Raw genomic sequence first — 26,467 nt, forward strand, 5'->3', positions numbered from 1 at the left:
CAAAGCAAAAATAAAATAGACACCTAAGGACTAAGGGTTTTCAATCCTTTGGCTAATGTTTTATATCACTGCACTTTTCTGTAAAGGGAGCTTTACTGTTACACAAGAATTGAGGTTTTCTTTTTAGGTTATAAAGAAAAATAACAGAAAGGGGAGAGGCAGAGTATCCATTTGTTGATTTGATAAGTATTTACTGAGCCTGTCTCAGGCTGGACACATGCTGAAGGCTGTAAGGAACCTGGAAAGACAATGCCCAGCCTTCAGGAGCTCACATTCCCAAAGGCTGAAGGAAGAACTCTAATTTCTGTTCTCTGACTGATGATTCTTTGGACATTCTCTCTCTGGTTCCGATTGATCCCTCATCGATAAAATGTTAACACTACAAGCTGATAGGTTTATCTTACCTCAGAATTGTGGTGGGTGTCAAACAAAAACTAAAGAATATATGAATGTCTGAAGAGTAGAAAACGCTCTGTTGTTAATTTACTAGGGTTTAGAGTTAAATTATGTAATTTAACACTTAATTCATGTAATTTAACACCCAATTTTAAAAATTAGTGTATGTAATGATGTAAGGCACATTCATTCATTCAAAAGGCGTACACGATAATAATCTAATTCAGGAATCAGCAAATGACAGTGCATGGCCCTAATCCAGCCTGCTCCCTAAAGTTTTACTGAAACACAGGGTAGGCGAATGCTTGGCCCTGGTGCCCTGGTGGCTTTTCATGTCTCCACATAGGGCAAAGCTTAACTACAGTTAAGCTAAGCTTTGGCAGAGCGCCCTGGGACCCGCTCGATCACGAGCATGGGAGGATTACGAGCGCCTGCTACAAAGCTGTTTTCCTCCCACCTCCCTGTGCTCCAGGGAGGCTGTCAGTAGATGGTTTCTCATCGCCTCCTGGGTTCTAATGAGGTATAAGGCTTTTTGCCCCCTACTCTCGCCCCTACTAGGATGCAGCTGCAGGCTATAAAACCGCAGCACAGAATCAGCTCCTCAGCAGCGTGGGGTCCGAGTTCTCCCGTGCATTGTCATCTGGCCTCTTCTGTTTTGGTGTCATCTGTGGGATAAGGGATCTGGGTAGCTGACATCTTTTCTGCTTTTACTTTTGTTGTCTACATAAGTAATAAACTGACTGAATCTAAAAGTGAATCCTTCCTTTGCCGGATGAACCTGTGTGCCTTTTGCTGACACATAGCCACACCCACTCACTATGGTCTGTGGCTGCTTCCATGCTACAAGGACAGAGTTGAGCAACTGCAAGAGAGACCCTATAGCCTGGGAAGCCTAAGCATCTTCTGTCTCGTTCTTTACAGAGAAAGTTTGCCAACCCACTGATCTAATTAATGCACTGTCCTTAAAATGGTTTTAAAGTCTAAATCAAAAGCCTTTCCATCACCACTTCCCCAAGCTTTCCTTTCCTTAGGCCTGAGGAGCTTCAATCAGCCAGACTAACTGAAGGTTATACTATTTCCTTGGCGGGGGTGTGTGTGGGGAATAACAGCTTGATTTCTGGACGTGACTATTGCAGCTCAAGTCCTGTGATCATTCTTTTCTTCTTGAAGCAGGGAGATAAGACCTCTATCAGCTCTTGGCCAGTCTGTTTTCCTCCAAGTGGCAAGTTATGACTTTATATTGGTACTTACATCAGTAGGAATTAAGTTAGTGGCTATTCTTGCCTGCTTCACCTCGTGAATCCCTATGAAGACCTTTCACCACTTTCACGCTGCTATTGGGAGCCCCTGGCTGGGCACCGGCCTCAGGTGAGGGTGGTGTCAGCTTACCTACCTTCCATTTCACATGCTGTACCCATATGCAGCCCTTTCCAGATCCCCATATTCTTCAGGATTCAGCAAATATTAATTCATTTCATGAAACTAACACGTGTGTGTGGTAAGTCTTAGAGTACCAAGGATACACAGGAAAGGTAAAATTTCCCTCTCACTAGACATCCCCAGAAGTCACCATCCAGCCTGATGAGCTACTTTATTATTTGCATAGTTTTTCCATGCTATTTCTTAAATGGATTGTGCAAAAAAAAAAGGTTAAAATCAAAACAAAATCTTTCTGCTTAGTTTTTGAGGTCAAACTCAACTGAAATATATGTTTAAAATATTGTTCTTTCCAAACAGCTTTCCGAGGAAAACAGCTACGGGAAGTTAAAGACATTGTGCCGTTGGCTCCAAGTTTCAATGTGTGCACAGTGTGGATGGCGCAGGCGTGCACTGTTTGCAGCCCCTCCTGGGTCCAGGGTCGCCTCTAGAACAGCTAGAGAATGGAGACTCATTTTACAGTAACCCAGGGGTACAAAACCTCTTTTTGGTCTCCTTAACCCAGCCTGGTGGCAGGCATGATAAGGCAGGCACTAATGGAAGAAGCTGGGAGTACTCGTCAGTACACCTGAGTTCAGCCTGTCCTGGTACTAACTAGCTCTGGCTCGCAAGAACACCGTGAAAAATGCCATCAAATGGCTCGTCCCTGGCTTCCCTGGTGGCGCAGTGGTTGAGAGTCTGCCTGCCGATGCAGGGGACACGGGTTCGTGCCTTGGTCGGGGAAGATCCCACATGCCACGGAGCAACTAAGCCCGTGAGCCATGGCCGCTGAGCCTGTGCATCCAGAGCCTGTGCTCCGCAACGGGAGCGCCACAACAGTGAGAGGCCCACGTACTGAAAAAAAAAAAAAAAAGGCTCGTCCCTGCTGAAATCTGACCACTGAGCATGATGTCCTCATTGTACCAGGGGCAACACAATGAACCAAAGATAAAGTCTGGGCCTTGGGGTCAGAAAGTCCGGCTCTGAACCTGGGTTTCACATCACATGAGCTATGTGACTTGGGGCAGGATGCCAGAAGTCCCAGACACCATTTCCTCATCTGGAAAATAGAGATGATACTTGACTTTACTGTCAGGGTGTAATGATGAAGGAAAGTGGGGATAAGATCTAGCACAGTGCCAGACATGTAAAAGAATCTTGGGAAATTGTATCAACTGTTATCATTTATAAGCATTTTAATTGATATCAATCTGCATTGCCTCTGAAAAACACATATTCAAAAAAATGAACAAAAAAATGAAGGAGACAGGTAATTTAGTTAAGCTCAATTTCTCTTCTAAACACTTCAAAATTCATTTATAAAAATGATTTTCTGATAACAAAATTACTTACATTGTACTATGAAAAATATATTTAACAAAGAAATGAGTACTTATTGTTACTCAATTGTTATCCTGTCCCTATGCCGTGTATTTCTTTAGGCATATTTCTTGAAAGTTAAAATTGCTTTTGTCCAGAAAAAGAAAAACCCACACTATCTTTCTCCATAATTTATAAAAAAGAGATCTGGTCACGTAGATACCAGTTCCTTAAAAATGGATTTTTTTCTGCAATGAGTGTTAGAGAGGCCTTCCTATCTTTCTATAAGATGAAGATAGAGAAACATGGGGAGAAATCCAGAGAAACTCTTGGGTTGAAATGTTTAGATTTTCTTTTCTCTAATGGAATATTTAAGGGTCAAATACAAACTAACCCACTCTGGGTGTGAGCACACAGAAGACCACAGTCTATCAGTTTACAATAAAGTTATCATCTCTCACTGCTTTTCTCTGAGCGAGTGGACAAGCAAACAGCAGGGAGATTCAGCTCTAGATATAACTGTAAATCTTGTCCTCCCAGGAGCCTGATAAAGACAGGCAAGGGGCTTATTCTCCTTGAAAGAAAAAGGGGGAACTGTCAACTCCTCCTGGGCGGCTGGGCCCTGTGGTGGTTGATGCCTGTGGATTCATGGCTGAACTTCAAATGCAGCTGCCTAGGAGACAGGAGTGCACAGATGATGCCTGGCCTCCCTGACCTGATGCAGGACCTAGTTGCCTAAGTTGCACTTACAAGTTGCTGAGCTAGCAGAGCACCAGGAAAAAGGTGAATTGCCTCGTGCTTTGCAAACCAGAAACTCCCATTTCAGCACCAGAAATACCTGTGTATGGCACAGGACTGTTTTCCTGCCTGTTATCCCCTGTCATGTCCCCCCAGAGCGTGCTGGGCTGGAGCTGGAGGACAGGTGCCCTTCCAGCTTCATTTAACTTGTGACACTCCTGTTAATGAGACCCCAACCCTCCCTGTCGCCCACTGAACCATCAGCAACTGGGCTAGAATAATTCCTGCCCTAGGCTAGTCCTGCAGGAAACACAAATCAGAACAAATTTCAAGCAGCCATTGGTTAAATTTAGGGAAAAGGTGTTATATAAAAGAGAGTTGTTAATCAATGTCACTATTTGTTATTATTAATCACAACAGCATCATTATTAGTTGGGAGGTCCCTAAGGTTATTTATTTCTCAACACTGATACCAAAGGAGGCATCACATTATATACCTCATTGTCTAAAATCATCTAGAAAGGAATATTCTAACGATTTTTATTAAACATAAAAACCTTCCTTCTACATAAGAATACCCATTTTGCCCATTTGCATTTTACGTTACATTTATTTTCCCATTTGATTCTACAGCAATTCACATGTGTTAGATGAGAAAGTGAGGTTTAAAATACTTTCGTGGCCAGGTTAAAAAAAAATATGTGTGCGTAGCAGATTAATTCAGGAACACCAAATATGGGCATCATCACTGAATGTTATAACGCACTGAAAAATTTATTTTAATCCTGACATCTGCTTACAGATGTTATACAGTGGCTGCTCCCCCACAGATACTGATGTGTTACTGTCATCACAACAGCCTGGTTTGCATCAGAACTCTCTGCATCCTGGGATGCAGGATTCACAAGGATGCTAAGGTCCTCATCCCATTCAACCACGGGAAATCTGAAAGCCCTCGGGGCTCCTGTGCCCTCTCTCTTGGTGGCGCCTCGACAAGCGGCGCCAGCACGCTGGATGGTCCCCTGGGGCTGCCCTACCTGCGCGTGTGGTGGAACTGGCACCTCTTCAGTGGGATCTTGGCCACGTGCTCCCGCAGACCCACGAACAGGACGCTCTGGCTGTGGAGGATCTGCAGGCTTCTAATGGGCTCTGGCCGCCTCTCGGGGAAGAGCTCCATCTCTTCCAGCAAACAGCTGCCCGAGGTCTGAGTCAGGGGCGCCCGCACTTTTTTAATGGTGCCGTAATCTGCAGAGGCGACAGGGAAAGAAGAAAGTGAGGTCAACGGGTCGCACCAGCCACTCGCCAGCTGAGCCACCAGGGTTCTCCAGCCTGGCTGCATGTAGGATCATCTGCTGATGCCAGGGCCCTACCCTGGCTGGACCTGTTCAATTAGCCCCGCTGTATGTGGGACCAGGCACCAGTATTTTCCCAGCTCTCAGCAGCGCGGACATACAGCCAAGGACGAGAACCACTCGGCTACGAGCTGCCTGGTCCCGATGCAAGTCTAGAGACCCAGAGCACTGTAAGCTCACTGCGGCTCAATGCAGCCAGTTTTGCACCATCCCCTGGAGAACATCAAGTGAGAGGAATCCCTGGATTCTCAGTGAGAGACAGAGGAGCTGACCCTGCTGCCCCAGCACAGAAGACCCCACATGATGGACAGCTGCAGATATGCAGGGAGCAGAGGACCACCTGCTTCCCTCCTGCTCCGGAAGTACATCCTTCTCTGCCTTTCTGTCTAGATCCCCTCCTTCCTCTCTTTCTCCCCCAAGCTTGTTCTGCGGGATGCTCTTCTGGGTCTCAGCTCCACGGCTTCTTCTCTCCTGTAATAATGAACATCCATTTCTGACTCGGTCCCCTCCCCACTCGAGCTTTTCTGCTCACCACGTGCTTATGCTCATTTATTTTGGCTATGAGCACTGCCCGAGGACAAGTGTCCTAGAGTCCCTGGAACCACAAAGACTCTCCAGAGTGGCTGTGATGGGCACAGAGAAGGGTCCTCTCCACCAGGGAGTGGCATGGTGCAGCCAACCCCCAGGGTTGGGACCCAGACTTGAAACGTGCTGTTGTCCTTGGCGCGCTGTGTTGAGGCCCCCAAGGCCAGTGTGCAAGTCCAGGGAATGAGACCCAACCCTCTAGAAGCACTTCTGAAAGCCGTTCACAAGTTCCTCAAATAACCCTGAAGGCACTGACTTCATAAAACCCATGGGGATCTGAGTTTCAAAACGTTGTAATTCTTATTCTGTAAACACAGATAATGAGGCTATCAAGTCATCTAAAAAAGGAAATAAAATCAAGAACCTCTGGCTTCAAGGCTTCCGATCAATCTGCTAATCTCACAAAAGATTTGGACATTAAATACCTTTCCAGTTTTTCATTCCTAGGAGAGTCCTTAGAGACGAAGGATGTTTACATTTAGAGAGAAAATACCTAGGTGGATATATATTATCCTGAGTTCATTAAGAAAAGTATATCCGAAACATCTCCAGTGAACATTTATTGATTATGAACTGACTGCTATAAGCACTATGCATGTAACAGTGTATAAAATTATGCATATATTAATGTATGCAGTATTAGTAAACTACTGCTTAATTTTATTTTAGGTTAGCTGGTTAAACATGTCACTTTTGAGAAAGTTCAAGCACAAACAGGATAACTATGTATACTGGGAAGATTAAAAATATAGTACCTGTCTTTTTTTTTTTAACATCTTTATTGGAGTATAATTGCTTTACAATGGTGTGTTAGTTTCTGCTTTATAACAAAGTGAATCAGTTATACATTTACATATGTTCCCATATCTCTTCCCTCTTGTGTCTCCCTCCCACCCTCCCTATCCCACCCCTCTAGGTGGTCACAAAGCACCGAGCTGATCTCCCTGTGCTATGTGGCTGCTTCCCACTAGCTATGTATTTTACATTTGGTAGTATATATATGTCCATGCCACTCTCTCACTTTGTCCCAGCTTACCCTTCCCCCTCCCCATATCCTCAAGTTCATTCTCTAGTAGGTCTGTGTCTTTATTCCCGTCTTGCCCCAGGTTGTTCATGACCTTTTTTTTTCTTAGATTCTATATATATGTGTTAGCATACGGTACTTGTTTTTCTCTTTCTGACTTACTTCAGTCTGTATGACAGACTCTAGGCCCATCCACCTCACTACAAATAACTCAATTTCGTTTCTTTTTATGGCTGAGTAATATTCCATTGTATATATGTGCCACATCTTCTTTATCCATTCATCTGTCAATGGACACTTAGGTTGCTTCCATGTCCTGGCCATTGTAAATAGAGCTGCAGTGAACATTGTGGTACGTGACTCTTTTTGAATTATGGTTTTCTCAGGGTATATGCCCAGTAGTGGGATTGCTGGGTCGTCTTTAAGAGAAGAGTGTGTGTTTGTGAACGCACAGCAAGGGAGTGGGCGGGAACAGAGAGAGAGGGAGAGACGGGGAGAGGGAGGGGGGAGAGAGAGAGGCAGGGGAAGTCTACGCAGCAAGGCAGCATTTTAACAAATGCTCACACTTAAAGTGTGCAAAACAATTTGTATGTATTTACTGTGTAAGTCAATCTAATTTTGACCTGGAGACCACAATTTCCAGCTGGCGGGAAATTCAACCCAGTGATGTTTGGGTCTTCCTGCTTGCATGGGGCAAAGCATCAAAGATGAGCCCGGCACCACGGCAGGGATGGGAACAGGTGGCAGCTTCAGGGAAGGTGACCTCAGCGTAGTGTCTCAGCCCCAATACCCTGAGAGGAGGTCTCCCCCGGCAGACGGAAGTGCCAGCCTCCTGTGGACCAGTGACAGGCACGGAGCCTTTTCTGCCCTTTGGGACATCCCGACAATAGGACGCGGTCCGAGGCAGAAGTTAGGAGCCAGGGCCTGCCCCCATCCAGTGAGCTGCGAGGCTCTGATGAGTCTTAAGTAGAGACTCTTGGGAATAAACACACTACTCTATATAAAATAGATAACTAGGGCTTCCGTGGTGGCGCAGTGTTTGAGAGTCCGCCTGCCGATGCAGGGGACGCGGGTTCGTGCCCTGGTCTGGGAAGATCCCACATGCCGCGGAGCGGCTGGGCCCGTGAGCCATGGCCGCTGAGCCTGCGCGTCCAGAGCCTGTGCTCTGCAACGGGAGAGGCCACAACAGTGAGAGGCCCGCGTACTGCAAAAAAAAAAAAGATAATAAGAACCTGCTGTAGAGCACAGGAAACTCTACTCAATACTCTGTAACAGCCTATATGGGAAAAGAATCTAAAAAAAAGAGCAGATATATGTATACATATAACTGATTCACTTTGCTGTACACCTGAAACTAACACAACATTGTAAATCAACTATACTCCAATAAAAATTTTAAAAAGAGAGACTCTTGGGATAAAACTGAACATTTTAGAGCAATGCAGGGGTGGAAGTGAGGAGGGCCAGAAGAGGCGAGAGTCCAGGTGGCGAACTGTCATCTTTTGACAGTTACCGTGCTATTTTCATGGGAAACATGGGTGAGAGAACTAAATCCTATTCAACAGGTGCACAGAGACTGCTGGCTGTTTATTATTTATTTTGCTGATGGATTATTACTCTGAGAAACCAATCAAAAACAATTCAAACGTCAATATGCTCATACGCACTTTGAATTCTTAAGCAATTGTGCGGGGAAAAAACAAATTTTCAAAGATCTTTAATCATTTGATTTAAAAGAGCTAACCATCATTGATCAAAACTTCTCAATGTGTATTTCTGCACGCCTTGTATCTGACTTTCCAGCTGACTGGGATCTAACAAAACTAGAGGACTTCTTAGCATTTCAGAGAAGGGTACTCAGCGTGGACTTAGGTGCTCGTCCACCATCTACGCCTCTGCTGGGTCTTCTTCACTCTGAGCCACCTGATCATGTGAAGAGCCTCGTGAAGTTCCCCGTTCTGTTGGCAGCAGGGTCAGCACATCCGGACCCCAGGAGCCTCCTTCTGTTCCCTCAACGCCTGCCCTTCCTCAGCCGGCAGCTTGGCCACACTGTTCACACACTGTCACCTTAGTGTAGAACACCTTTCTCACCTGGATGCCCCCAGAACACTCACCCTACGCTCCTGTCTCTGGCGTGAGCACCTGGACACATGCACGACCACACCCCTCTCCTGCCTCGGACCCTCTGCATCAGGTGTCAACACGGTACCAAGTCACCCATGGGCCATGTGAGGCCCGAGCCCAAGCTGGTGTCAGTAAATCAGCTTTACTGCATGTGGGCAAATGGACCCAAGTTTGGTTTGGTAACAGAGCAAGGATGTGGCAAGGCCGTGTTTTTTTGTTTGTTTGTTTTTTCTTTTAGAGGCAGAAAGTCAGAGCCTGGCTCCTAAGAAAGCAAGGAACAAAGATCCACTTCATATGAGAGGACAGAACAGCAGGACTTGGGGAGGGCCCTCAGAGTACTTTTATGTTTTGCTGCCTTTGCTTTATAATATCTGCCACAGTTTAACTACTAATTTCATTGTTTTGTGGCTTCTACACTTGCCGTTATTAAGCTCCATGAGGGCAGACAGTATCAGTTTTGTCCTCTGATGCCTGCAGAGCGGCATATGTGCTGGATGGGAGACTGAACTAACGAGTGAGGGAAGGAAGGCAGGAAGGAAGGCAGCTGTCATGGGAATGTCATTACCACTTGTACATTTGCTAAAAAGACTCCTGATGAATATTTTTGCATTGCAACATTTAATGAGAGGTACGATACCAGTCAGATCAGTCAGTGTGAAGGTGAAACAAGAAACAGTATTTCCCCAATTCCCAAATATTTCAACTAAAAGTGTCATAAACTAAATATGAATGAGGAAAATCATTTTCATTGGTTTCAGCTGAGAAAATATCAGCTCTGAAAATGCGCCATAGAAAAATAAAACCATGTACACCTGAAACTCAATACTCTAATCAAAGTCAGTGGAAGGAAAACAATCAATGCTAGAAATACAGAAAACCTTCTCGATCAGTCTGTAAAATTTTGAGATCAGAAAGGAAAGAGAAATTTGGCACTTCCTGTCGATTGCAGATCACTTCCCCAAGGAGAGAGAAGGAGAGCGAGCTTCTGGAAGTGCAGAATCGGAGCTGACAGCAAAATCACGGGGCTGGCACCGCCTTGGCCCAAATTCTCATAATATTCACCTTTTTGTGAGAATGTGAAACACTAATTACGTTATGGACACACATTTGAGGGTCAGATATTTGTAGTTTATCTCTAAAATTGAAAACCACAGGTATTCGTGAAAGAGAGCTACTGCAAGATTTTTCATTTTCAGGCTGATGAAAGCTGATATAGTATGGTTGTCATTTGAAAGACATGAATAGTTGTAATTACATGAAAATGTAAATATTGTGCTGAAGAACTTATATTTGCCTAATTTCAGCAGAACAGGAAGCATGCTTATACTTTAGGGGTTGGCAGATTCAATAAAGCATGCCCACTTAAATTTGAATTTTAGATAAACCATTAATTTTTTTAGTATTAGTACATCCAATTCAATATTATTCATGGTTTACCTGAAATTGAAATTAAAGTAGGCATCCTATATTTTTATTTGTTAAATCTGGCAGCCTTATTATATCCACATCTCATGCAATCATCTCAGCAAGCTGGTGAGGATGTGACAAATATATGCATGAGTATTCCCACTTTACAGATGAGAAAACTGAGTTTCAGAGAGTAGAGGATCTGATATATATTTCCTATGAACTGTACTTTTAAAATCCTGTAAGGGAGTCAGACATGAAATGGAGGTTCACGTCAATGCTAATGAACAAGAGAAAGTAACAATGGACCCCAAATAAACATTAATTAAAAAGCCAGTGTGATACCTAGGAAAGGGTAGTTATATTTATTTTTTTATTTTTATTTTATTTTATTATTATTATTTTTTTGTGGTACGCGGGCCTCTCACTGTTGTGGCCTCTCCCGTTGCAGAGCACAGGCTCCGGACGCGCACGCTCAGAGGCCATGGCTCACGGGCTCACCCGCTCCGCGGCATGTGGGATCTTTCTGGACCGGAGCACGAACCCGTGTCCCCTGCATCGGCAGGCGGACTCTCAACCACTGCGCCACCAGGGAAGCCCGGTAGTTACATTTAGATTGTTTGCATACTCTTTTTATTCCATGAAATCTTCTGGAAGTCATGAAACGTAGCCAGTTGGGAGGTAGTTAGAAGGAAGGCAACATCCTGATCCATCGGAAGCTGCCCACGTGGAGGACAAACACGGTCAGCAGTTGCTTCAGAAAGCACCGGGGCCTCCTGGTTACCAGGACCACATTCCTTTCCACAATCCAGGCAAAGACAGGCAAACACAGTGACTGATGTTCGTGCTCCCTTACACCGTCTATCTAAAGAGTGAGGCATGCAGAGCCAGATCAAACATGTCTGGATGAACAGAAGTTGTATGTACACTTAAAAGGTAGTATCTCTGGGAATAAGAGAAAGGCACAACTATCCCCCAAAACAACAGCCATGCAAGGCACCGTCACCAGACCAGACCTTGAACAAATGAAGGGCTTCACTGAAGCGCTTGCCAGGGATATGAGAACTCTTCTGGGCACAAATCATCAGACTGTAGGTCCAAACAATTCCTAATATTGATTTTTGCTGGTGACTAATAAAGTCATGGAAGACCAGAGGCACATCTGACAGCAGGTGGAAAACACAGAGGCAAAATTGGATTATTGTAATAAGAGAGGTATTCATTTCAACCTCAGTATTCTGAGCCATTAGGAAAATGACCAAAGGAAAAAGCAAAAGTCATAAACAAAATGGTATACTAAGGTAAAGCTGGAACATTGTCACATGAAACAGTAATAAATCCAATTTTAAAAGTGATTTCTGGGGAAGAAATATTTACATAAAACTTATCAGAAGACTGGAGGGTTACTTGAAAAGGACATGAAGAAATCCCCCCCAAAATTCCAACCACAAGAAACGATCCATGAAACACTGAAGTTTGCTCCACGACCTCCAACCCACAGCAAAATATGTGCACATCCTATAGCTAATGAGCTACCAAGCAGCTTAGGGGGAGAGTAAGTAAAATGAGAACAAAACCAGGGCTTCCCTGGTGGCATAGTGGTTAAGAATCCACCTGCCAATGCAGGGGACGTGGGTTCGAGCCCTGGTCCAGGAAGATCCCACAGGCCACAGAGCAGCTAAGCCCTTGTGCTACAACTACTGAGCCTGTGCTCTAGAGCCCGCGAGCCACAACTACTGAAGCCCGTGAGCCTAGAGCCCGTGCTCTGCAACAAGAGAAGTCACCTCATGGACATATATACACTACCGAATGTGAAATAAATAGCTAGTGGGAAGCAGCCACATAGCACAGGGAGATCAGCTCGGTGCTCTGTGACCACTTAGAGCGGTGGGATAGGGAGGGTGGGAAGGAGACACAAGAGGGAAGAGATATGGGGACATATGTATATGTATACCTGATTCACTTTGTTATAAAGCAGAAACTAACACACTATTGTAAAGCAATTATACTCCAATAAAGATGTTAAAAAAAAAAAGACAGAAGCCACCTTAATGAGAAGCACACTTGCCGCAACTAGAGAAAGCCCGCACACAGCAACGAAGGCCCGATGCAGCCAAGCTAAATTTAATTACTTAATTAATTAATTAATTTTTAAAAAGAGAACAAAACCAAACAAACAAAAATGTATGTTTTTCTGCAGAAAAAATATATTTTGGTTTCAATGAAAAAATGTTCTTAGAGCAAAGTGTGGTAGTAAAGAAAGCTGCCCGGACACGTTCCTAACGCATTTCATGGGAACAGAGCGACTTGCACATGGGACCTGAGGAAGCAACAATGACTAGAATCCCCACAAAACTTTCGAGCACTGATGGCTGGAGGCGAGAGCCCACAGAGTGAGTCTAGACCGGCGTCATCCAACGGAACTGTAGCACCATCCATGCAAGTAATTGAAAATTTTTCTAGCAGTCACATTTAAAAAAGAAAAAAAAAAGAGCAGGTGAACTAAATTTAATTACAAATTTTTATTTAACCTGATGTATCCAAAATAGTGTACAATCTTCCAATACGTAATCAATATAAAATGATTGAGCTATTTTGCATTCTCTTTTTCTACTAAGTCTTTGAAATGAGGGTTCAGTTCAGATTACCCACGTTTTGGGTGTGCAGCAGTCACATCAGGTTATGGCTATGGTATTGGACAGCTTAGAGATGTAGAGAGGTGGCCCAGTACTGCCTTGAAGAGCCAGGTGCCCACCACTCCCCAAAACGGGCAACAGCTTCATAACCCACAACATGGCAAGCTTCATTTCACATATTTAGCCTTGCCATATGATTTCCACTGAAGAAAGGGTTCCAGCAGGAAGGGCTGAGAATAATTGAACAAAAGGTTCCATCTCCACAAATGTTTGAGAACGCTTGCACTAGAGCTCCTACTGCAGGTAAGGTGATGCAGGCCCTCAAAGGTTAACTGAAGGCTCATGGTGTCCAGCCAGTTAGTGTAGCCCTGATATTAGAAACTGGCTCCTAACGCCTCACCTGGCCACCTGTGTCACCTGCTGGTAATCTGCCCACAGGCAAATGACAGATGTCCTGTGAGAGTGAATGCAATTATTGCCAGCTTATATCAGAACCATATGGACTGCCACAGAGTAAGCACAACCACTAAAGAAGATTCTTTCTGTTTTTGTTCATTTTCTTTGTAGAGATTTCCTTTAATTAGAGGTTAAGCTTGTCCCTACTCTTTTGGAGTAGAGCTTCTGTATCACTTTTCTGAGAAAACCAATGACCCTGACTGCCCTCCCAAACAGAACTGGTGAGGGCGAGGAGACTGTTCATAGTTCACAGCCTGGATAATCAACATATGAAAGCCAGTGCAAACAAGAAAAACAAAACAAAACACTGATGTATTTATACCAAAATTAAGCTAACAAGGAAAGAGAAGCATAGATGTAAACTTGATGTACAAATAGAAAACTACAGACCACTTTTATTTTCCTAATTCAGTCAATTTTCAGAATCCAAGATAAGTCCTTGGGGGAGAATACGAGAGATCCCATTGGTATGGGCACTCTAATTGCAAATCATCTACCATCATTATGATTTCCAAACTAAAATTTCAAACAGTCGTAGGACATTAGAGTTGGAAGGAACCTACAACAATATTTTGAATTTTGCAGGTGAGGAAAGCAAAGCCCAGAAAGGTTGAGTTCCAAAGATCAGACGATTGGGCCAAAATTTAGGTCCTCTGCATATCAATCAAGTGCCGGTTTCTAAATTTTTGAAGGTATTTTTGTTTTGAAAATATGGAAGGTATAATATACAATCCTTATAATGGTGCATCAGTAATAGTATGGCTGATAAATTTCTTAAAAGGTCAGGTGGTCTGATAAAACATTGTATTAAGCAGTAGTGGTTATTCAAGACAAAGATTAAGCTATGATTTACAGACATGCTTGTCTTATCCCAGAATTCCCTACACACGGAACTAATAAACAAGTGGAGCCAGGACAGACCTGACTTCTCTACCAGGCTAGGGACTCTCATCTCCTCAAGTTCAGGAGGCAAACATGAGAATAAATGGATGAAAAATGCCTAGAATATTCTATTTCAGTTATTTTTTTTTAAAAAAAAGAGGATTTAAGGTGACAAAAGATTGGTTTAAACAAAAAACTTTTACAATAAAAATGACTCTCTAACCACTAATTGCTTTATGTGATGTAAGCTGTATGTAATATAAACTCTAATGGATGTAATTCAGTTGTTAGTGGTTGAAAATTCACTCTATTTTTGACTTTGGGGGAAAATAGCTGGTCTTTCTCTAAATTTCAGCGATCAGTTTGCTAATTAACATGGATTCAATAGTTTAAGCAAGATTCTATTCTGCATCTTGATAGGGATGTTCAAATATAGCAATCTCTCATTTGGTATGAAATATACCTTATAATAAAATATGGATGATTATGGGCTGGATTGTACCCCATCAAAATTCTTATGTTTAAGTTTTAATTCATAATACCTCAGAATGTGACTGTATTTGGAGATAGGGCCCTTAAAGAGGTAATTAAGGGAAAATGAAGTCATGTGGGTGGCTCCTAATCTAATGTGACTAGTGTCCTCATAAGAAGAGGAAATTAAGACATAGACTTGTGCACCCAACATGTGAGGATACGTCTGGAAGATGCCCGTCTGCAAGGCAAGGGGAGAGGTCTCAGAAGAAATAAACCCTGCCAACACCTTGATCTCGAACTTCTAGCCTCCAGAACGGTGAGCAATCAACTTCTGTTGTTTAACCCACCCAATCTGCAGTACTCTGTTATCTTTGTTAAGGCAGCCTGAGCAGGCTATCGGAGGGACTCCATGTCAAGAGTAAGAAGATCTTGTCACCCAGATAATTTGCTCAAAGCAATTTCAAAACTGGACTGCAAATTATTTTTCCACATTTCCCTAAGATATTATGACCCAAATTCTAATGCAAAGGCATTATAAACTATGTTAGACAATTTTCTTTTTTCCTTGTATGATTGCAACATAAGATTCATCTTAGTAACAGCCTGGTATTATCAAATATTGTCATGTATTTCACTTCATCCCTGTACATATGATCCCGGGCTAGAAATACGGCAGGAGATGATACAGAACACGTAGTATTGTAGAAAACTGACGCTTTTTGATAAACATCATAAAATAATTCAAATAGCGGAAGCCTTGCTCACAACCTTGATGCTAACAACCCTGGTGGTCTTTGGGGGGCAATTAGAACTAAATGAGTGCTCAGGAATGAGCTTTCCAGTATTTGAGGGAAAGGTCATTGATTATAATGAATTTCTTTTTGGAGGATGTCTAGAATTTTAGTTTCACTGAAATTTTGAGGGTTCATGAAAATATGTTTTTTGGAAAGAGGGAAGGCAGAAAGGAAGGAGGGAGGATAGGGAAGGAAAAGAAATATGATCAGCTCAATATAACATTTACTACTGCTATAAATAACAATAACAATTTTTGATTTTTCGTACTTGTATATGATCAGACAGCCTTCTGCAATTCATTAAAGCTTCGACAATGAAACAATACTAAAAGAAAAATTCATCATGTCCTATGGCCCTACGTGTATAGCGGCATCAACTCTAATGGACTTGAGAACCCTGAACAACGAGAAAAGGCCGAGAAATCAATTCTTCTTGAGTATAGCAGCCCGAAGCACTTCCAAAACACTTTGGAATAAATATATATTTCCTCTAAGGTGCAATAAAACACTTAAGAGGGTGGAGCTGTAACATACTGGATACATAGAAAATTTTTGTTTTAAGAGAGGGAAAAGTCACACCATGAAACAAAGAGAGGGCTAGTTCAGGGAAATGTGATATAAAAATGAAGGATTATTGCAAAGCCCTGGATGGTTAAATCTTTTATCTTGACTCTGTTCTCCTCTTACTACTTTTCTAAGTTCTGTTGTATTTTAAAGGGATGTTTATTATTCAACTTGCCATGTGCTGAATCCAGTACAGAAATTAAACCTGTGAACGGGACAGGCAGTTCTGATCATGGTTGCCTGTGACAGGGCTGGAGATTCACTGCGGACACCAAGGCCACTAATCAGGGAAGCTGAATTACCTTATTTCCAATTGTGCATTTGACTCTATTTGATTCTCTGCTGTTGTATCCAAAAGACATTTTTCGTGTTTGTCTCATCGACCCAGAGTTACTGCAGAGTAAAAGGAAGCACTTTGTATTTGCATCTGTTACTGTTCTGAGCATTATCAGTGAGGTAATGATGAAATGCCCTCTTCCACTCACTGGGCAGCATGTTACCATAGCAACAGATCATTATATAAAGTTCATCAATTCAGCCAGTTGTGACTCCAAAGTAGCAGACAGCTAATATGTGTCAAAAGTTCTTTCTTTTAACCCATAATTGAGCAAATGAATTAAATTCGTCTTGGCACTGGGAGCTCAGTATCGCATTTATATAGTAAAAGGGAATTAAAAGAAGAAAACAAGCCTTCTTGGCTACTGTATGCCTGAAAAGGAGATTTTAATTAACTCAGTTTATCAGATTCAACGAATGGCTTATTTTTTCTCAAAAACAGATATGTTAGCCAGCTTAAACATCCTAGTCATAAATTATATGCAACATTCTTTTATCCCAAAGTATTATTTTTAAACCATATTCCTGTATCCTCACCCTCGGCATATAAATTCCAGGTAGTCAGGTGCTGGGGGACCTAGCCTGTCTTATTCACTGTGATCTTACTGGCGTCTGTGCCTGACACACAGTAGGTGCTCAAGCAGAGGACATGGTTCCGTGTGAGGACCCTGGAGCCCGATGATCCAGGTTAGACTCCTGTCTCCAGGTCACTCACATCTGTGTCTCCTTCACCCTGGGGTCCAGCTCACAGGCCAGGGGCCATGCAGTGAGCTTATCTATGCAGAAGGCCTGGACAGTGCCTGGCACGCAGGATGCGTTATCTGAGAATTCAGTATTATTATTTTATTGCTATGTTTAGCTTATAGATTATAATCCTTACCCAAGTTCTGTCTAAAATGAGCAAGCTCCCTACCTCTGTCAGTACTGGCCGCACATAAAGCAGAGGGGTGGATGATAGCTCTACTGCCTTACTGAGAAACAAAATGAAACCAAAGACTCCTTTAAGTACCCCAAATCATAAGCTGGTGCTTTTAGGGAATTTACCAGTGGAGTTTTCTGTGAATAAAAACCATATTCCACTTAAAATGAGAGTGCAACTAATAGAGTCCTCTGGGCATCTTTTCTAAGCTCTCCTCTAACCCCAGAGCTTAATTCTAACTCTCATGATTCTGTTAAGGAGACAATTCAAGTTTCTAGAAGGTAATAACTTACCTTAGATTTACTCTATCTAAATTACAAAACAACGACCCAGTTGGCAAAGTCGGCAGCCCTTCTCTGACAGTCACCAGGCAGGAACACAGAGTCTAAATTACCCTCTCACCCCAGTGGTAAACTTTATACTGTGCCTGGTCCCATTAGGTGTGGACTGAGATGGCTGAGAAAAATCTATGCAAAGAACTTTTGTAATTTTGCATCATTAATTTGGAAGAAAAAAGAGAGCTCTCTACTCAATGGAATGAGAAAATTATTTTGTCATTTTCCTGAATCATTACATTACACTAATTATGAACTAGTGGCTGAGATTCCAAGCTATTTTTTTTAAACATCTTTATTGGAGTATAATTGCTTTACAATGGTGTGTTAGTTTCTGCTGTATAACAACAGCTGTACGTATACATATATCCCCATATCCCCTCCTTCTTGCGTCTCCCTCCCATCGTCCCTCTCCCACACCCTAGGTGGACACAAAGCACCGAGCTGATCTCCCTGTGCTATGCGGCTGCTTCCCACTAGCCATCTATTTTACATTCGGTTGTGTATATATGTCAATGCTACTCTCTCACTTCGTCCCAGCTTCACCTTCCCCCTCCCCATGGCCTCAAGTCCATTTTCTACATCTGCATCTTTATTCCTGTCCTGCCTCTAGGTTCATCAGAACCTTTTTTTTTTTTTTTTTTTTTTTAGATTCCATATATATGTGTTAGCATATGGTATTTCCAAGCTATTTGGGAGCTAGATTTTCACATGCTTTCTTCAGGCATGATCTCATCCACTTCTATAGCTTCAAAGCCAATCTGAGGTCTCTGTTACTGATCCAAACCTTTCTCTTTGGCCTCAAAGAAGAAGTTCCAACCGACTGTCAGACCTACCACAGGAAACTGGAACTCAATATATCCCAAAACTGAGCTGTGTCTCCTCTTTGGCTCAAATCTGTTCATGCATCTGAAATCCCTTTCCATTTGTTAGGATAAAATTTTCAATCTGACACATCCCACATTTTAGCTTCACCTTCTGTCTCTCTATCCACAATGCCAGCCTTTTAGAACACTTCCGCCTTTCAGAACACTCCATGCCTTTCTATATCTGCAGGTTTTCCATATCCTGTGCCTTCTCCCAGGAAGGTCTGTCCAAACCTTCTCCACCAGGCAACCATCTCCCACCTTCCAAGGGCCAGTTCCCCCTCTCCTCTGTGGGGTGTTTCTGACCCTCTCAAGCCAGGTCATTGTTCCCAAGTCTCTGTGTCTCTGGGATCTAGAGGGAGAAACCCTTAACCAGTCTTTGAGGAGAGGATGGGGAAGGGAAAGTCTACACTTTTCAACTGGACCTCGAAAGATGAATGTGCATTCACCCAGCAGAGAAGGAAATGAGGGCAGGTCGAGGAGGGAGGGTGTCCTGACCAAAGTGGGGAAGACTGGGGACCGTGGCTCACAGACGTGTAGGATTAAATGTTCCTTAGAAGGGCGATGCGTTGGGTTGGAGCCAGAGAATGTACACTGTGGAACAGTCCAGTTTACATGTGTTTGTGCAATGCCACAAACTGGATCAAGTGTAATGAAGCTCTGAGCTCTGCAAAACACTTGGGCAAGCAATTTGGAAGAGCGTAGCAGAATTGAGGATTCCCGTACCCCGTGAATCAGCAAGTTATGGGCCATGACTAGGCTACACACGTACCATGATATAGACCTCCTCCACTCCTGAGGCAGCGTGGGCAGCTCTGCCCTGCTGGGTTGGTGCCCGTGGTAGCAAGTAGCCTTGATTTTTCCAATGTGCCGTATACAGAATGTCATTTTCTATGGTTGCCATGATTGGGAAGCCCTGTCCTGGACACAGTTCTTGGTACAGGCTCCAGGGGATGTGCACAGGGATGCAGGGGCAGATGTAGCAGCACCACTTACAACAGCAAAAGACCAGAAATCCCCCAAATGCCAGTCAACAAGATTACCTTAAATTCAGGCAGATAATGAAAAACTGTATATAGTGGCAAAGATGAAGGGACTTCAGTTGTGTGCATGAACATGGATGAATCGTTAATTTAAAAAATGTTGAACAAAATTTTAAAGAGAGAATCTTAAGAGAATATACATAGAGCCATTTACCTAAAGTTCAAAAGCATATAAAATTAAGCTATGTCATCTAGGGAATAAAATATGGTGGCATTATAAAAGAAAGCAAGGAAATAATAAAAACAAAATTCAGGGTAGTGAATACTTTGGAAAGAGGACATGGGTTTGGGGTGGTGGTGAAAAGGGGGGCCTTTAGAACACCTGTGCAGCTCTGCTGTGTGACTTGGCTGGTGGGTAAATTGGTGTGCCCATGTTATTACTCCTTATACATAAGATATATATCTAAAATAGTAGTCTATAACTTCCCCCCCAAAAAAACTTCTTAAAAATGGAAAACTACTATATAGAATGCAATTCTTGACCTTTGCAAACTTGGCTTCTTAGGTGGATGAACACACCTATCTCTTATACCATGTGCTATACACCCCCCTCAAGACATACACACACACACACACACACACACACACACACACATGCTTACACCATAGGAAGATAATTTAGATGCAAATATATTATAATAGAAGTGAGTATTAAAAACAAAAGGCAGGGCTTCTCTGGTGGCGCAGTGGTTGAGAGTCCGCCTGCCGATGCAGGGGACACGGGTTCGTGCCCCGATCCAGGAGGATCCCACATGCCGCCGAGCGGCTAGGCCTGTGAGCCATAGCCGCTGAGCCTGAGCGTCCGGAGCCTGTGCTCCGCAACGGGAGAGGCCACAACAGTGAGAGGCCTGCGTACCACACACACACACAAAAAGGCATTATAAGTATGTAATAAGGTGCATACACTTCTATTCCCTAATATTCCTCTGGGATGGAGGCAGGTATTCCCTGGAGCGTGTCCTGAACAGAGCTTGAGATGGGAGCCAACACGCTTCCCCTTTATCTGCCCTCTGCACCCGGATATGGGGAGAGGTGTCAAGGAAGAAAGGCTCCAGATGAGATATGGGTAGAATTTTCATTGGGAGCCTATTGAGAAAGAGTGAAAAGATAAAGGGGCGGGAGAGAGAAGGTAGGGAGATGGCGGCAAACTGCCAATAAACCTTCCCGGTGACCATGGAACCTTCATGGTGTCTTCTAAACTCACACAATACTTGCTGTGTCTTGCTCTTTTCAAACACAATCTGGAGAAGGAGACGACTTTGTGTCTGACAGCGTGAGAAACACAGACTGCCTGAGAGTGCACAGGACTTCATGAGCATAAGCTCAAAATTAATGAACAGAAATTGGGGGGAGAGTGGAGGACTTCCAAGGCCATGACATTGGGAGTCTGAAATAAGGAACCAACTATTCAAGGGGCAGGTAAGTCCCAGCTGGTCTCCACTGGGCGGGCATGCTGCATGTCATTAAATGTCTGTGGTGGGGGGAATAGGCTTGCATTGTGACTCGTTACCTGAGATGAAAAGCTGGGGTATTCAGACACTAAACATGCCGCACACTAACGATGCAGATTCCGGGGCCCTTGGCCTGCTGGCTTCAGTGCTGACTTTCCGATGCGGCTCCCGAAATTTCTGTGGGTGCCGATTTGTGACCCACATGGCATCCCAGTCCAGTTCTTACTCAGGCAGAAGACAAATTAGGAGTCCTAACAAAATTCCCCGAACTAGGATTCAAGTGGCTGAGGGCCAGTGTGGTCCCAACACCAGTTGTACATCCTCCAACCATGAAGGCCAAGGTGAGGGTCCCAATCAGACACCAAGAGAGAGAGGACTAGGGGGGTAACAGGTCAGTGTCTGGAGCAGGAGGGAGTGGGCACCAACCACAGGGCACAGGAATGGCCCTCTGATTCCTGGGATGAGAACATATCAGAGAAGACGGGATACAACTCAGACACTGTAGAGAAAACTGGATCACAGGTCACAAGAGAAGATGTCAAAGGCCCAGTCACTAAAACTGGGTGAGGGGTCACAGCCCAGCCAGGGAAAGAAGACCTGGCACTGGGCTCGGGCCCTCGTGTTCCTGGCACACCTGGTGCTCAAGGCAGGAAGGCCCCAGAATCTGAGTAACCCAGAGGTACAGGTTAAGGAACCCCGGCTTTGAAAGTTAGAGGGTCCTGAAGACAAGCTGCAGGTGAATCATCACAGGTCAGCAATTCAATGAAGACCAGGACAACTGGCTCTTATCCAGTCCATGCAGAGAGAAATTAATGCTGCCCACAATAAAAAAAAAAAAAAAAAAAAAGCCAACATTATGTAAGCAATACATAAATTTCTAATTTAAAACAGAAAATTAAAGTTTAACTCAAAGAGCAACAGTGCATTGTGAAGACTGCCTTTTAAAGACCCAGTTTACCAAGGACAAGTCAAGGTCTCTGCCAATGGGGCTATCTTTCACTTTGAACCAGTGTTCTTTTGCTATGGTCAAGGTCAGATTTTTAAAATTAATTGATTATACCAGTGAGGGCCTACATTAAATGCCTACACTGATAATCTTTGAGATCACTTCCAATACTACAGGTAAGGATTTCATTTTTTATGAGATTTTGAATATTTAGACAATTATTGAAATTTGTATCATTAACACAAATACATGAAAATTGAGGGCATGAAAACCTCATATCTGTTCTGGGGGTGTGAAAACCAACTTCTACTGCTCTTAACTCAGGATCATTATAAGCAACTTTTACTAATTATAGATAATTCTCAATATTTTAGCCTCACATGATAACAATGCTTAACACATATTTTCTAGTTAAAGAAAAAAACCACCTATCTTGAGCAAATTTTCTTTTCCTTTCTCTCCACTCAAGTTTAATTCCTCAAATAGAAAAAATTACATATTTAGTCAGTTTCATTTTACTCAGTTGGAGGGCAACATTAGACTAAAATTAGATAACAAGAACTGCCCCCTGAACATTGTTTTAATCTCAAAATGCCTTAAAAATTTCAAACAGAGTTAAGCTTTTGTAGCCTTCAGAAATAAAAAAAGTGAGGATAATTATTCACTTGGTCAAAAAGTTAATTTGCATTAAATGCTCTTAAATGGTTAAAAAGCTCAGAGTTTTTTTTCTTCTTTCTTTCATATTTGGGCTCAGTTAACACAATGACAATGGAGCTTGGTGACTTGAAGGATGGCTGGATGGCCAGATGGACATCTACCCATTTATTCAGCATTGATTTAGCATTTACTATCAGCCAATGCACAGCAGGGGAAGGTACCTTTTTCCTTCATGTTCACTTTTCTTTGGTCTACATGAGTAACTTCGTACATAATTATAATTTCTGATATTCTTGACTTTAGGAGTTGGTTAGGTTTGGGCTGCCTTGATTCTTCATACAAGGTCTCATTAGCAAAAGTCACGTCCTCAGCTTCTCTAAGGAAATACTTACTTATCCAACAGGTAAGTCCGATAAGACCAAGTAGGAAGAGCATTTGCCCCTAGGGACATTGGCTTAAAAATTATTCCATTCTTAACACTATGAGAATTGTATGGCTCCTTGATAAGAACCTCTGCAGCATCTTTTTGGAAAGATAATTCTGTTTAAAGACCATAAAATACCCTACTTAAGAAACATCGATTTGGCCACTTCAATATTTCAAAGAGGAAAGGGGGATGAAAATATTATAAACAAATAATTGGACAGCTTTTTAATAGCACCGTGGGATTATCCAATTTTTTTGCAAGAAATAAATGAAAAGAAATTCTGATGTTGACATCTCTGCAAATGACAAATACGGCTTCCCACACCCACACAGGTTTGTTTGCAAACCTGCACTGTCAATAACCACACCACCATCAAGCTGTTTGCACCAATCCCAGTTTGCTGCAGGCATCCTGGCGGGAGGATGAATTCCTTCCACCTGGGTTAATTCACCACTTCCTTTAATGGGCTCCAGGTGGGAACTATAATATTAACAGGTATACCTCACCCCCTGTACCTTAGTGCTCTCTTACTCCTAGGTCTGTCAAATCTCTTCCTTTTTGCACTAAGGGATTTCTCTACCCACATCTCCTCTGCAAAGAAATGATGGGGTGTTTTTTATTTCCAGTCACTCTCCTGAGTAACAGCTTCTGGAAGAAAGCCTGTATATAATGTCATTGCTAATGATATTTCATCTTTCGGTGGAGACTGCACTTATTCGTTCCTGGTCCTTCTGTGTGCACTGCTGTCTTTTAGAATTTAATTACCTGGAGGCCATGGCCTAAATCTGCTTAGTAATGCTTGGTCATCATTGTTAGGCAAGGGTCATATATACAAGCCAGTAAGGAAGGTAGAAAGTGCTTAGACGAATGAAAAAGGTAGATGGTCAAAGCCAAGGTGTAAACAATCCTACAAGTAATTTGCTGCCGTGATCAGATGTGGGTCCACTTTGGCCCAAGCAACCCGACACCTTTGCAAAGCTTCCATTACCATGTCCTCCTGCATGTCAGACGAAATCATTTTAGAATGATTTACTCTGAAGACCATGTTCCTTTCAAAAAGTGAGAGGGGCCAGCACTCTGGCCGAGTTTTCCTAGTGCAAAGATTCAATTTGTTAACACATCATAAACAGAATCAAATCATTCCAGATTTTATGGTACTAAGAAATGTTGCTTTCTGATTTAACAGCTTAGAGAATGACAGTGGTGGACCAGTTGACAGCAATTTCACAGATTACTTTAATGCTCACCAGCAATGTGGAGGGGTGGGAGAGTCCTAAGAGTCTCTTCCTTGCATTCCCAAAGGAATCACAAAACTGCAACTTGATCCTGTGTGTTCACAGAGGTCCATGTCAACCTCAAGCATCCGACAGGCTCTTCTTGTGGGAATCCTGAGAGTTCCCCAGTAGTCCTGGAATAACTGGGTGTCAGAGAGGCAGCACTACCTGGGGGAGACAGGCAGTCACCTCCCCGCCTGTAGGGTGATGTCAGAAGGATTCTCCTGACAGGGTGTGTATCTCTATAGTCAGGAGAGGCCCACGCCTCAAGGTCACAGTACAAAGAAAGGAAGGAAGAGAGAGAGAAGGCAGACATGGTGATGGCCCTTACATTTTTAATGTTGTAAGATATTTCATTTGTTTTTTTGTTTTTGGCTTGTGAGGGAATTATAGAATATATGGCATTTCCCCCCTGCCTTTCACTTCTACATTATTGATTTTTTTTTTCCAGTGCAGACATTAGCTCATGGAGTGCCGGAGCCAATGAAAAATGACTTCATTCTGCCATGAGCACTTCAGCCGGGTCTAGATGACCAGGCACAGAACAAATAACTGATGCAACTAGGCAGCTCAAACTAGAGCAAGAGATGTTTTTTTCCCTTTACGTATGAACAGCCCTAGTAATTCAAAGTGTAGATGTTTGTCCCAAGGAGAAACATTTTACATTTAATTTGAAACTTTCACAAGCAAACTTATATTTAGGAGCTCTTTTGTTGGTTTGTCTGTTTGGTGGGAGTGGGTAGCAGGTATGGGGTGGGTGTTTCAAGAGACTTCCTGTAGTAGCAAATTTCTAGAGTGGCTCCACAATTACATGGGTGTGTGTATATATATATATATATATATATATATATATATATACACACATATGTACCCCTTCTTCCTGAGCGGCCCAACCTGTGATGATGGTATGTCACTCCTGTGATTAGGTGACATTATATGGCAACAGTGAAGGGATTCTGCAGGTATCATTAAGATCCCAAATGAGTTGATTTTGAGCTACAGTGGGATTACCCTTTGTGGGCCCGACTTGATCAGGCAAAAGGTCTTCAAAGAGGGGCAGGACCTTCCCTGAGAAGAAAGGCTCTTTGCAGCCTTGACAGAGAAGCCTGGCTGGAAAGGAGCTTCAGGCAGCCTGTAGGACATGAGAGTGGCCTCTACCAAGAGCCAGCAAAATCCTGGGCCCCTCAGTTACACAGCCACGAGGACATGAACTCTGCCAACAGCCTGAATGAGCTTGCATGTGGATTCTTCCCCAGTCCAGCCTTCATATGAGACTGCAGTCCTACCTAGCATCTCGACTGCAGCCTGGTGAGACCCTGAGCAGATAATCCAGCTAAGCCCAGGCTTCTGACCCACAGAAGCTGCAAGATAATATACGTAAGTTGTGTTAAACTGCTAAGATTACATATATATATATATTTAGATAAAATCCCTTTTAACAAGTTTCATATGAAGAGAAGTAGTTAACAAGTGTTGGTAATAATTGTACAATGTATTTAATGTGTTTTGTTCCAGACGATGAAATGAATGAGGATGAAGTAGCCATTTAATTGGGAGATTTATTACCTATGGAGATGGTGGTTTTTAAGATCAACTAGAAAAGTTCTTTTATTATAACACTTGCAGGTTCATCATCACATTGGCAGACAAGTGAGTCTTCTCATAACTGAATTTCCAGGATAAAAGTATCTGCAAAAACATATCCTAAATTATGCATTCCAATAAATGGTGATCTACATTAGACTCGCCTTACCACGGCATGGCTTGTGGGATCTTAGTTCCCTGCCCCACCAGGGATCGAACCCAGACCCCTTGCAGTGGAAGCTTGGAGTCCTAAAAACTGGACCCCCAGGGAAATTCCTCACAGTAAGTGGTCTGAATGTTTCTCTGCAGAAGTGGAGATCTATAATTCACAAAACAAGAAAACCTGGGACATTGGGTGGATGTTGCCAAAACCTGTTTGGAGTTATGACATCATTTCACACAGAAACAATGATATACTAATTAGAATTTTGTAGAAACAGGAGGACAGCAGGCCTGGGAAC

General features: G+C 43.0%; 1 protein-coding gene across 6 annotated transcripts in view; it reads right to left on the bottom strand.

The window, feature by feature from the left end:
* Positions 1-26,467, bottom strand: part of SEMA5A (semaphorin 5A) — a 476,576-nt gene that overhangs the window by 95,144 nt on the left and 354,965 nt on the right. For all 6 annotated transcript variants that reach the window (XM_089908674.1, XM_022581376.3, XM_089908670.1 and 3 more), the window contains one exon: positions 4,908-5,115. In XM_089908674.1, the coding sequence (XP_089764800.1) occupies positions 4,908-5,115 (208 nt within the window). The remainder of the gene's footprint in view (positions 1-4,907; positions 5,116-26,467) is intronic.

The sequence above is a fragment of the Delphinapterus leucas genome, chromosome 3 (genome assembly GCF_059928025.1).
Source record: "Delphinapterus leucas isolate spDelLeu-1000000601 "Yukka" chromosome 3, BTC_Dleu_Yukka2, whole genome shotgun sequence".
In the NCBI taxonomy this organism is placed as follows: Eukaryota; Metazoa; Chordata; class Mammalia; order Artiodactyla; family Monodontidae; genus Delphinapterus; species Delphinapterus leucas.